Source organism: Chaetodon auriga, chromosome 14, assembly GCF_051107435.1.
Source record: "Chaetodon auriga isolate fChaAug3 chromosome 14, fChaAug3.hap1, whole genome shotgun sequence".
Classification (NCBI taxonomy): Eukaryota; Metazoa; Chordata; class Actinopteri; order Chaetodontiformes; family Chaetodontidae; genus Chaetodon; species Chaetodon auriga.
In genome coordinates, this window is record NC_135087.1 from 21,132,348 (window position 1) to 21,145,401 (window position 13,054).

General features: G+C 39.1%; 1 protein-coding gene across 1 annotated transcript in view; it reads left to right on the plus strand.

Moving 5' to 3' along the window:
* Nucleotides 1-13,054, plus strand: part of rragd (ras-related GTP binding D) — a 42,119-nt gene that overhangs the window by 5,834 nt on the left and 23,231 nt on the right. The window contains exon 5 of the mRNA XM_076747959.1: nucleotides 12,771-12,913. Coding sequence (XP_076604074.1) covers nucleotides 12,771-12,913 — 143 coding nt within the window. The remainder of the gene's footprint in view (nucleotides 1-12,770; nucleotides 12,914-13,054) is intronic.

Genomic DNA, 13,054 nt, shown 5'->3' on the forward strand with positions numbered 1-13,054 from the left:
GAAATTTAGCTTGTATCACAACAGCTCAGTAAACCTTCATGAAGGTTCTAATGTTCAGCTTTTGTTGAAACTTGAAAATTAAGAGAGGTGTTGATTCAGGAGCAGACTGGCAACTACAAGCGGTCCGAGAATTTGCTGTCAAGCAGCCCCAAATTCCAACATGTTTGCTGATCATCAAATCATCCACACACACATACGTGCTGTGTTTTAGGCTAAGGGTTTTCCTCCCCGTGTCAATGTAATGATCACCTGATACATAATCTGACTTAACAGACTGCATTTAAAATATCAGTCAACAGTGTTTAATAAACACAGCTAAATTATATATTCACACAAAGCACACTGCATTTACAAAATAGCACACAAAGCATATTCAATTCACAGTGTAAGATTTGGGGGTTTCATATGTGTGTGAACCTACAGATGATGAAAATATAACAGGTCAGAAAATATATTTGAAAGGTGCTCACAGATGTCCCTGGCATGTGGCTCAGGTAGCTGTTGGTTACTCGTCATGGATGATGGACTCTTGCCGTCCATTTGGTTGACCTGGGTGAGGTCATAAAAAACACACCCTTTACCTGACCTTGTGCTCAGTTCTTCGGATCCAGGTTTGCAAATTCTGTGCAGACTGTTGCATTTGATTCAAAACTGAGACCTGATGTCTTCTGCCACTGTGACTCCATACTCAGACAGAGTCTGATGGGTTGTTATCCGATGCCAATTCATCCCCCATACAGTAGCCTTCTTCTTTCCCATCTTTTTCTTGGATATCACGCTGCGCCTCCACCTCAGTCAGTGTGGCTCCACGGCTTCTTATTTACTCACATTACAAACTGGTCTGCTCCCTTGAATCCCTGGCACGCTTGTTAGGCTTTCTTGAGTCCCATTGACCAGCATGTTTGCATGTATTTGGAAAGGGTGATGTGTTCAAATATCCTGAGAAACACATTGGCAGTGAGGATGGTCTCATACTCGACAAGTGACTCTCTGAGGGCTTCAGCTTTGACTCGAGCAGTGGCTTTGAGAGTGGCATCTACTCCCGTGCTTGACAATGTGTGAGTCAGGTCAACAGATAGCAGACTCTGTGGAATGCCCAGTGCACCAAACCATTTCCTCCCATGATCGACACTGGAGCATTGCTCCTTGGAAGTGAGGTATTGTGCTGTAAATGTCAGAAAGGCAAACCAATCCAACAAAAAAGGAACTCTGGCAAAGACAGAGGGAAAAACACTGGTTTAAAAACACCGGGGAGGGAGGAATGATGAAGCACAGGTGAAAACAAATGAGGGACGGGTGACACAAATCAACACTTACAACGCTGGGAAAACAGAAAGTAAAGCAGATGACACATGAGGTAAACCGTCAACATAAAGCTGGAAATAACAAAACCGAACAAACCAAGTCATGACAGTATCAAGCTGTTCTGAAAACATCCCAGCTTCCCTCACTTCCTTTGCAATACTGTCCTTGATCATTTGAGTGATGGTTTCAGTGACTGCATGGACTGTAACAAGGGACCCCCTCCCTCCTCTGCCGCCGCAGTCATGTAGAGTCTTTAATGCAGTCACGCAGACACACATCATACTCAATAAGAACTCATACAAACCTGAAGAAGATACCATCGTCATTTTTTTTCAATGCTTTGCATTTTATTGACATGAATGTCAGGTGAACAGTATTGCCAAAGAATCAAGCATAATGCAGTTGGTCTCATCATCCAACTCAAATGCTTTCTCAGACCAGTGAACGTGACAGCTAAGACCACGTTTACCGTTGACTGATCGCACGCTCAAGCATCTGACGCCTCGTTCAGACTCGTTCTTGATGTTCTGACATTTGACTTAGAACTCAGAAAACCTTCAGTATCTGCTTTACTGTCTGGTAAGAAATATGCATTAGTGCTTTCTCTGTGTGTGGTATGTCGTTCATGTTCCTCAGTTCTCTGATAAAAGCGGGAGCAGGTATTCATAGGTCCCTTAACAAACACAAAAAGCCGAACATACAGAGCCGTACAGTGAGTGAGGCTCCACAGCAGGCCAAGCACTTGTGATTTGACCCTTCCTGCCGTGAAATGTTTTGAGAGCAGTGATCGATATTGGCACATCTTGTTTTGGCTGGAAATTGAGGAAACAGTCCAGCTGTACTGAATGAGGTCGTGTGAAAAAAATTCGGTTTCCTTACATCGCTGCCTCTCACCCACCGTCTGTGTCAAAGCTCTCTCTTTCTGACTCTGCATCCAATATTTCCAGATGACCAGCATTCAGCTGTATTCAGTCCATAAGACCACATACGAGCACAAAGCATATCGATCCATATTTTTCAATGCCTTTTAAACTCTATCCTTTAGTACCACTGACGGGTCGTCACGGGCAACTATCTCCAGTTGACTCAGGTTCATCTCATTTGTTAAAAGTGCATAGAAAGAGATCATATCATCTAACACGAGAATCAAATGTTGAATTCATTAAATTCACTGTGAATATGTGCTGTATTATGCAACATACTTGGCATTCATTCTTTTTGTTGTAAGGCCACAATAAATAATTCTTGAGAGCCACACTCACTTGTAGGGTCAATACTTAACAAAACATATTTAGTGCTGTGTTGGCTGTCAAATAATATATGCCTTAAAGGCCGTAGCTCAATAAAAGCCGCCAGCCGCGGGGTGTTTTTCCCTTTCTAGCCATAGATATGGTCAATAATTGCTGAACTAACTCGAGTGCTTGATGCTTTTCAGTTTCAGTTGTGCTGGCACCTGCAACCTGCTATTACGGATTGCACCAGCCGTGTAGCTGCAGCTAAGATGACCTTTTGATTAGCTTTCTAGGCTCTGTGCTGTAACGTCAGGGTTAGGGGAAAAAAGACCGGACTGGTCCAGTTTAGGAAAATTCCTGAACTTCCCAATGGCTTGTCCAGCCCTGTGTTGACTCTAAGTAGAGTAGTAGAGTAAAGAAACATTAAGGAGAGAGAGCACATAATTATTCTGAGGAGGAAATTGTGTTAATATACAGTTTGATTTTATCAGGCATAGTAAAAATAAAGGTTTGGAATTTGTATGTTTATATTAGTAGATAATGGTATTCTGCCAATATTTTACTCAAATTAAGATAAAGTAAGATCAGATAGACTTTATTAATCCAACGTCAGGGAAATTAAAAAGTTACAGCCAGCAAAGAATAAAAGAGACACATCAAAGATCAAGAAGGCAATAACAAGGATACAGAATAAAAAGTGAAAGTCAACTGTATATAGGTACAATGTATACAAGACTCAGTTAAATTAATCAGATAAATCTCTGGATGCTTGTTTTTATCCCTACTTTTGAAACCAAAGAGCACATTTTGAAACTATGTTATCAGTCATGATGCTTGTAATGGCTTCCCATGAAGATTGTGTATTGGTACAATAATTAATATATTTTCTATGTGGCACGAGACAACAGATGACAGTTCAGTTTCTCAGTTCTCAAGTGAGAACGGGCAGGACTTAACTGGACTTAACTGGACAATGCTTTCCCACCAGTGACCTTCTGTTACCTTTAAACATAGCTGCACGTTACGCTTGTTCAAGATTCCTTGACTAGGAAGACTCAAGCATAGGTTCATTTAAACATTAAACCTTAGTCCCCAGATGTGTGTTGAGAACGTACTTCTCCCTCTGTAACTGGCAGTTGTTGATGCAAATCCACAAAGACTCTTATTACTCTCCTTAATTCTGTGCAGCTGAAATGAGGTTTTCGAACAAAATTGTAGCTGTGCTGGAAAGTGTTGAGATAACGCTGTCTGATACTGACATGAAGATTGATGCTTGGTTTCAGAGATGTATTGGATAGAAATACTCATACATGAATGTAAAACTACAGATCAGAGCCACATTCTGGGAAAACATCAAAAATCAATACGGCTGTCCAGAAAATGACCGTTTCAAGTATCACTCTCGCTGTGCTTGTACCATGTCTATCTGTGTGACTGGCTGTCTCTTCAGCCCCTGAAAAAATGGCCACAGACTCTAACTTCACTCGTTAACTACAGTCATGGACACATTTCTTGCTCGGCTTGCTGAGCGAGCTAACAGACAAAATGTCAGCTGGGGAAAAAACACTGCTAATGTCAGTTTGGAGGCTAGATAGCTAATTAGCTGCTCAGTGAACAGCTTTAGAACTGACAGATATCAATCAGATGGAGATGCTAGCCAGGGGTGTCCTGATCAGGTTTTTTGGGCGTGATCCTAATCCATGTCTGTTAATATTGAATAGCTCTGATACTGAATCTGATCCTTATACTTACCTAAATGTAGATTTAATGTGTCTGACACATTGAAGTGATGTGTAGGGTTCTAAACTTGGCACACATTGTTTTTCATAAGCTGATCCAAGTACAGAGGCTCTGGTACTATAAGTTGATAAGCTTAAACTATTGATATGATGTTAAGGAAAGTTTATCTGGAGAATGCCACTCAGGAGTTGATGAATGCATAACAGTTACCACTGAGGCATCATTTACCCTCATGCACATTGTACAGTTCTGTTACATTATTATGGACTATATTATTGTACATAACATAACGTACTGCTTGACAATTTATACCTGTCCGTCCAGCCTCCGATCTGCACTATGTACCATCACCACTGAGGTTATTGGCTATATCTTCGCTTAACTGTTCACCATGTTCATGTAGGTTTAGATATGTGACCCCAGCATTTCTATGTAACAGTTCTGCATTTATATTACAATGATTTGATGTATTTATTTTTATTTTTTTCCATTTTGTGTGAGCTTGATATTTAAGAACTGTCTTTGGTATTTTCAATGGATAATATGCAAAATAAAGCAATATATTTAATATATGTAGAAATCCTTCAGTGTTATGGCACTGAAACTATTTACTTTACACTTAATTGGCCTTAAAGCAATGTTTGGTGGTTATAACTTATCAGTTTAGCTAACAAATCTCTGTTGTTGAGAGCTGGCACCCATCAATAACTTCGACTTAGCTAATAAGTAATGAACCAGCTGAGCTCTAACACTAAAGTTACCTAGTTCACTAACTTTTTGTAGTTTTAGTTGACACATCTCCCCCTCCTCTCCTTGGTCCTTAGTAAAGCAGCTAGGTGCTCCACAGTGAATGAACTGTTACCCCAGGTGGTGATTGAGTTATGACATAACATCATATTTTTTTCTACATGCATATCACTCTGGGATGCGCTTGCACTGATGGTTCTTTTACTCAATAAACAATCATTTGCTGACTACAGACATGAGCTTATGAAGAGCACACAAACCAAAAACAGCAGGGTTTTATTTTGGCTTGTTGTCAAGTTGCTCACGGAATTAACATTAATTAGTGACAGCTGATACTATTTCCTGCTGCTGGCAACATTTATGTAAATAACCGATGAAAGTGATCGCCAGCATGGCTGAAAAAGAGAAGCTGCTAGCTAAATGTTTTGTACACTGAGCTTTGCTAATGAGAGAGAGAGAGAAGAGAGAGGAGAGGTAACGGCTTTAGAGCTTAGAGAATTTTGCCCAACTGGATGTCAGAGCAGTCACCAGTGCAACCAAGTAAGTCTTCACACTCATGCATTTTAATTTTCACTCATATATGTAATAAAATACTGCACTATAGGCTGTTGTAAAGGAGAGTAAAGCTGCAGCGCCAGCAGGCTGAGGGGGGTGATCATAGTAGAACACATTCAAGAGAAGGTCTGATTTTGACTTTATTTTAGCTGATACTGATCTATTTAAACATGCCAAATCGGTCCCAATAGGCTCTGGACATCTCCCATGTTAACAAAACAGCATCTGTCTTTGGATAGATTTTCTCCAGTCATTGATTTAGTAATATAAAACTAAAACACAAACCTGAAGAATGCACAGATTTGTAGTAAAGTACATAAAAAGAGTCTACAGCCACACTGCCAGCTCCGTGGGGCTGTAGCACTGAAATGCTACTGAAACATGCTCCCAGTGATAACACTAACATGCAGGTATAATGTTTACCATGTTAGCATGCTAACATTTGCTTATTATTGTTACTAAACACAAAGTACACCCGATGAAAATATCATTCATTTAGGAGGTATTTGGTCATAATTAAAAGTATTGGACAAGTTGATGATGGAAGTAAAAGTGTCAGTGGATGACAGAATTATTACAGTTCATCCTGAGGAAGACATCAATGTACAATGTAAAAATATTAAACTTGAATTATAGTTTTTTAAGAACAGACTAAGTACGCTATTTTTTGTCACCATTAAGCATACTTAAGTGTAGTCAAGTAGTCGTTGAGTACCACTTGAGTAATACTAAAGCATTTGTACACCTAAAGTGTGAATAGTTGCTGAACTGCCACAACTTTTAAAGTACACCAGTGAAAATCAGGATTCATGAGCATTCAAAACACACTTGTAGTACAATTGTATTATACCACCAATGTCTTGGAAATATACTTAAATATACTTCAAATAAAATGAAGTTAAAGTACACTTAGATTAAGCATGCTGATAGTCTATTTCAAAAGACTTAAATAAATAATAAATGTTTCTACTTTTCATAAGTACACTTGATTACTATTAAAAGTATTTGTAATTTAGTACACTTCTTCTAGTACTTTGAAATACCACTTCAGGTGTTGCAGAATTAGTATATTCAGCAGTAACATAGAACTTAATGACATACAGTTTGCACACCTTTTAAAGTATATTTCAAACACACTTTAAATTACACACAAAAAGTAATGACTTTTCTGTATTTAGATATATTCCTAGTACACAGTATACTACTTTTTGACCTGGGTTATTGAGATGCTTCACTCAAAGTAGACTAGGTAACAAGCCAAGAAATAACCAGTTGGACTCATTCTCTGGAGTCTGTGACTGTCTGTACAAAATCTTTTGACAGTCCGTCCAGTAGTTACTGAGCTGTTTCAGCCTGGACCAACGTGGCTGACTGACATCCATGGAGCCACACTGCTAGCATGGCTGAAAATACCTCAGAAGGTCTCTGTTCTCTTGGAGCAGATGAACTCGAGTTGACAAAAATGGAGTTGAGTAGAATTTTGGTTCAGGCATAATCTCTCCCTGTTTATTCTCCCAACGCACAAATAAGCCTTCAAAATAAGTTAACAACAGAGAGCAGCCAAAAAGAGTTTATCACACTAAGCAGCAACTACAACAGAAATTTATTTGCTCTGTGTTTCGTTGTGGTTATCTACTAAATTCAATTCAAATGGACTGCTCCCCTTTTGCACATAGTGCTGGTGCTGCAGAGGCTTAAAGGTTTTAAGCACAGGCCGTAAAAAACATATAAAACATCTGTTCCCATCTGTAAAACCCACCTCGAGTAGTGCACTTCATCATTTAAACAGACTGGTAAAGGACGTTAGTGTTGCATACAGAGCACCATCCAAACCTTCACAAGAAATGTTTTCACGCAGATGTTTTCTTTATTTGTCCATAATGGTACATTTCAGGGACGAAACAGCTGTTGCTATACAAAACATTCACTCCAAGTTAGCAGTACAAATCTCAGTACATTTATACCATCATATATCAACAACATATTGAATTCATACAGTATGAAATCTGGAAAGTGTTTTTGTTCTCGTATGTCTGATCACAAACAAACATGGGAGGTGGTGAAACAAGGCAAGGCAAGGCAAATTTATTTGTATAGCACAATTCATTCACCAGGCAATTCGAAGTGCTTTACAGAAGCATAAAAGTACATTAAAATCATACATTTCAAAGAAAGAAAGAAAGAAAGAAAGAAAGAGATTAGAAGAGAATAGAAAAATCAAAATAAAATACAATTAAAGGAAAATTAAAAACAGAAACCAGTAAAAGACAATAATTTAGCAATTAGAATGATTAAAGTCATTGAGCAAATATATGTACTTTAAGTAAAAGCTGTAGCAAATAATAATGTTTTCAACCCTGATTTAAATGAGCTGACGGTTGGTGCAGACCTCAGGTGTGCAGGGAGAGTGTTCCACAGGTGAGGAGCATAATAACTGAAAGCTGCTTCACTTTGTTTGGTTCTCATTCTGGGGACACACAATAGACCTGTCCTTGATGACCTGAGAGGTCTGGATACTTCATATGGAGTTAATAAATCTAAAATATATTTCGGTCCTAGACCATTTAATGCTTTGTAGACCAACAGTAAGATTTTGAAGTCTATTCTTTGACTCACAGGAAGCCGATGCAGTGATCTGAGGACTGGTGTGATACGGTCCATTTTTCTGCTGTTTGTAAGGACTCATGCAGCAGCATTTTGAATCAGCTGTAGTTGCCTAAAAACTAGAATCCAAAAGATTTCTTTGTTCTTTAAAAAAATGCAATAAATTCAAGTTATTGGCCACAACTCAGATCTGTGAGCAGACATCACTTCATGAAAGGATTCATTATTTAAAGGTTGTCTCCTTCGCCAGCAGCAGAACAAGACCTGCTGTTCCCGTCTAAAGTTAGACATGGTTCTTATTGCAATAAGGTATCTTAAATTTAAGCAAACGGAAAATTGTGTGATAGTTAAGCGAACTTGTGTCAAGTAAAGAAAAAATAACATTTTTATTAGTAACTTCATATCAGTAAGGTGCTGAAAATGATATCATCTGTGTTAATCTTCTTCAATCTTTTTATACATTTTAAAGAGATTACAGCAACATTTGTGTTCATCTCTCCTGTACAAACATTTGTTTACACTTGCACCAACACTGTAACCGTATTTTATTAGAATGTTTAGCTGTAACTCTGCACAACCCTGCTGATTAAAAACTTAAAATGGAAATCAACAAAATGTGAATATTTCAATATAAATGTAATTTCAATACAAATGTGAAGCCTGCCTGGCATTTTCTTAATCTTTTAACTTTAGTGTTTTTTGTTTCATTTTTATTGAACTAAGTCTTCATTTAGTTCCAAAATTATAAACCAAATTATGTCATAGCAGGCAGATTACATGAAGTTAGAAAAACTCATATATTTAGAAACCAATTACAGAGAGTGAATTAAATATCATGTTATAAAACTACGACTGTTACGATCTACATAAGAGTTTGGCATGAAACCCCGCATTTTAAATTCAACCAGGTAGCTTGTATCATCAGTACATGTGTGGCATTTTCTACAGACCGAACTGCTTGAAAATCAGTTCAGCATTTAGCAGGTTATGAAGATTGTAATTGTGGACAGACCTCCTGTCTTGATAGATGTGAGCTGCGTTTCATTAGTCTTCCAGCGTGGCCTCGGTGGCTTCCCCTCGGCACTCGCCCTTGGGTGAATGCCCACCGCCATCATAAGTGTCGTTCCATTCATCTAGAAACCTGAAGTGAACTTGGTGCGATCGATCATTGGAGGGCTGAGGGAGCGATGGTCACTTCATAGCTGTACATCACCTGCAGTGCATTGCATTTATGTATTTGGTGCAAGAAAATCCCTCCCTGGTTTGGTGGCACTAATGTGTGTAAAACTTGTGCAACCACTCACACAAAAATGCCGTACAACAAAATCTACTGCAATTGCTGCGCTGCTCAGTTTCTGTGATTTCTTTATTCCCAACATTATCTGGAAGCGTATGGAAAAATTGCTGTTTTGCAAGACATCATAAAGCCGTGACAGTTATGATAACACAAAACACAAATTTCTGAATCACTGATGAAGCTAGTTATGCTCATGTGAATGCACTGCAGTTATCTGCAGAAGACGCCTTCACCTCATCAACATGAGTCTGCAGGCATTTCTGATGATTTGTAAAAAGCGGTGTAGCACTTAGCCTGCAATTGGCAGTCGATCCATGCTGAAAGTGTACAAGCCTTGCTCACTGATTTGGAACCTTTTTACTGCTGCATTCACGTCGGCTCCATTATTTACTGTAACAACGTTGACCTCGCTTCTTTGGCCATATTCGTCCAAAACGTCATCCACTCCATAGCAGGGGTCCTCACAATGTTGATGACTGAGTGCCACTTTAGGGAGCCAGCATATGATCGAGTGCTCCACAGGAAAACCCATGAACTTGTCGTAGGATTTGTGAACGCTCTCATAAGATTATTGAACACTGTTTCTTGAGCCTGTTTGCATCTGTTTGCAGACAGATGGACCTTCAAAATTCATATCCGTAAAATCTGTATCTCACAAGACCAATTAACTTACATTTAGTCAGCTATGTCTTTCCTGGGAAATAAGTGTACTTAGTGTTTCAGAACACAATCACTGCGTTATCTCACTTTATCTGTCCCCTGATGTCCAACAAAGTAAGAGTTGGTACAGTTTTTCCTCCTTTTATCCCCTGTTTAGCATTTTCCTGTGGTGACTTTTCAGTCTCACTTCCACATTAAACTGCCGACTTGTTCACTGAAATAAAGCACCTGCATTGATGGCAGAATATAATTTCCCCCAACACTCACAAGGTGCCTCTAGTTGCCATGCAACCAGTAGCTTTCTAGAAGTTGTCATTACAAACCTGACATTTGTTGGGGGGGCGCAGTTTGACGTTGTAGCTGAGAAGTGTACTAAGTGTAGGCTTTTGTAAGCGAATGTGCTGAAATGGAATGATCGGAATATAATGCACGCATTTCATGTTTAGCGGCCGCACAGAATGTCTGAGGGCTGCCATTGGCCTGCAGGCCTCACTTCTTGAACCCCTGCTCTAGAGTTTGATAAAATAATCTTCATTCAAGGTTTACTTACGATGTCCACTCACTCTTACTCTCCTAAGGTGGCAGTTCCATTTATAATACAATGCATTTTACGTTGAATGTAATTTGCCGGGTGAATGCTTGTGTAATTATCACAATTTACTTTACTGACATTTCTCACATTTTATACTATATTTAATTTGTTCACGCTGTTCTATGTGGCAATTAAACAGTTGAATTGACAGTCCCTTGAGAGAGGCTGGTATTTAGGATGTAGTGCCTGACTCATCTCCATGGAATAAATTAGAATGATGTTACAAGAGCGAGGAAATTTTACCCACAAAAGCCAGCTAAATCACATTATAATATTAGGAATAAACAACGTCATTAATTAAAAACAGGACACATATATTTGCATTTGTTCTGTGTGTGTGTGTGTGTGTGTGTGTGTGTGTGTGTGTGTGTGTGTGTGTGTGTGTGTGCGTGTGTGTTTGCTCGTTCCTCACACAGCTGAATGTGGATTCTCTGTCAGTGGGTCTCAGGGGTTGAACTGAGTCACACATTGTGTTTCATGTGATGCTGCATATAACTGAAGCACACACTCTCGAAATGATTGCAGCATTTTTGTTCCACATTCAAATCTCATTTTTGAATCATTCAGTACCAGACATAGTATCATTGCTTTACAAAAATAGCCACATTATATACTTTCTCTGTCAGTAATTAATGAAATTGTAAAATGCCAGTTTGTTGACTTTAAATCTGTGATGGAATTTTTCATTGAGGCATCATTAATAAAAAAAATGGCATCATTTTAGGAGTGGTGCCACAAGTGTTTATATTTCTATTTAACAGAACTACAATGCAGGTGTTAGATGTTTAAATACCTTGTGACCTTTCATATTTATCACTTGAAACAGGTAACATTCTCACTGGATTTCGCAAGTTAAAAGATCCCTTTTGTGACATTTTTTTTTCCCCAAAAAAGAACACAGCAGAAACCCTCGAAACTTTTCGGGCCGACCTCAGGGGCCAAGCTATACTCAGTCAGAACTAGTTCTTACAACATGTTGTGTGACCACATGAGAAATCAAGTGTTTGTAGTTTTTCAAACAGCCATACTCAAAGGTGAACTGAAAAGCCAGCCATCATAGGGAGCGGAGAGATGTGATATAATCAGAAATAGTTACAATATGGAGTGAAGCAAAAATAATTGTCTATTATGACAGATGATGTGTGATAATTAAGCCTTGTCAGAAAGACTTAGACTCAGCAGAGAGATTCTGTATTGCCCTGAGCAACAGTAAGATAAATCCCCCCATTGAGTCCAGACACTGGTTGTGCTGGTGGTTAATGGCTCTGTTGACTGATAGACTGATGGGGATGATGAAGGTGAAGATCTGCTAAGACTGGGGTGATGGGGAGGTGGATGGGTCCACACAATGGCAACATGAAAGGACTAAGATAGAGAGAGAGTCATGGATAGATGTGACCAGCTGATGGGAACAGCTGATATCTGAATTGACAGAACCAGACAATGACGGCAAAGAAATGATGCATGAGAAGAGTGAATGTGGATGGAATGAGAAACAGGGTATAGTCTTCCTCACTGAACTTCCCCTAGAGCTTCATTTGGCACATGATGACATCTAGCAATGTCTAGCAACTTTTAACCGGATATTTATCTACTTTCCATTGAAAATACTTGGCAACACTTGGAGTAGGTGTTCAGAATAGGTCTGTAGTAGTCTTGTTTGTTTCTGTTGGCTTGTCTTCCTCACACTGATTTTTCTTGATGAGTAACTTAGGAAAAAATTGCCCACTTTGTGAGATTTATATTGAAATTAGCCATCTGTTTATTGCTATCTTACGGTTTGTTAATTTACATCATTTGGATGCACTTGTTCAAATTTCCCTTTGTCAGTTACACCCTTTCCTCACAAATATATGTGTGTGTCAGAGACCATCTGTCTGTGGAGTTGGTGAAAGAAGGGCGTTTATCTCACTGTCAAAGTACATGGTTTGTGTAGAGGATAGCATAGTCCTTGCATGCAATCTTACTCACCACCAGGTGTGGCAATATGACTTATTTGCACTTAGTGATGGTCTTCTTTGTCTCTGTCTGTTTTCAGAACTCAGGCATTGAGAAGGCCTTCCTGTTCGATGTGGTCAGTAAGATTTACATTGCCACAGACAGCAGTCCAGTGGACATGCAGACATATGAACTGTGTTGTGACATGATCGATGTGGTCATTGACATCTCCTGCATCTATGGGTAAGCCAACGGACACTCTCAACAAACCATAATGTCACCAGTCAATCAGTGGATCTGTAATGTCACGGAACTTAAAACAATGCAGTTTCATGAGAAATAGTGTTAGGTATTGGTTGCATTACAGTAGTGGCCTCAGGGCTA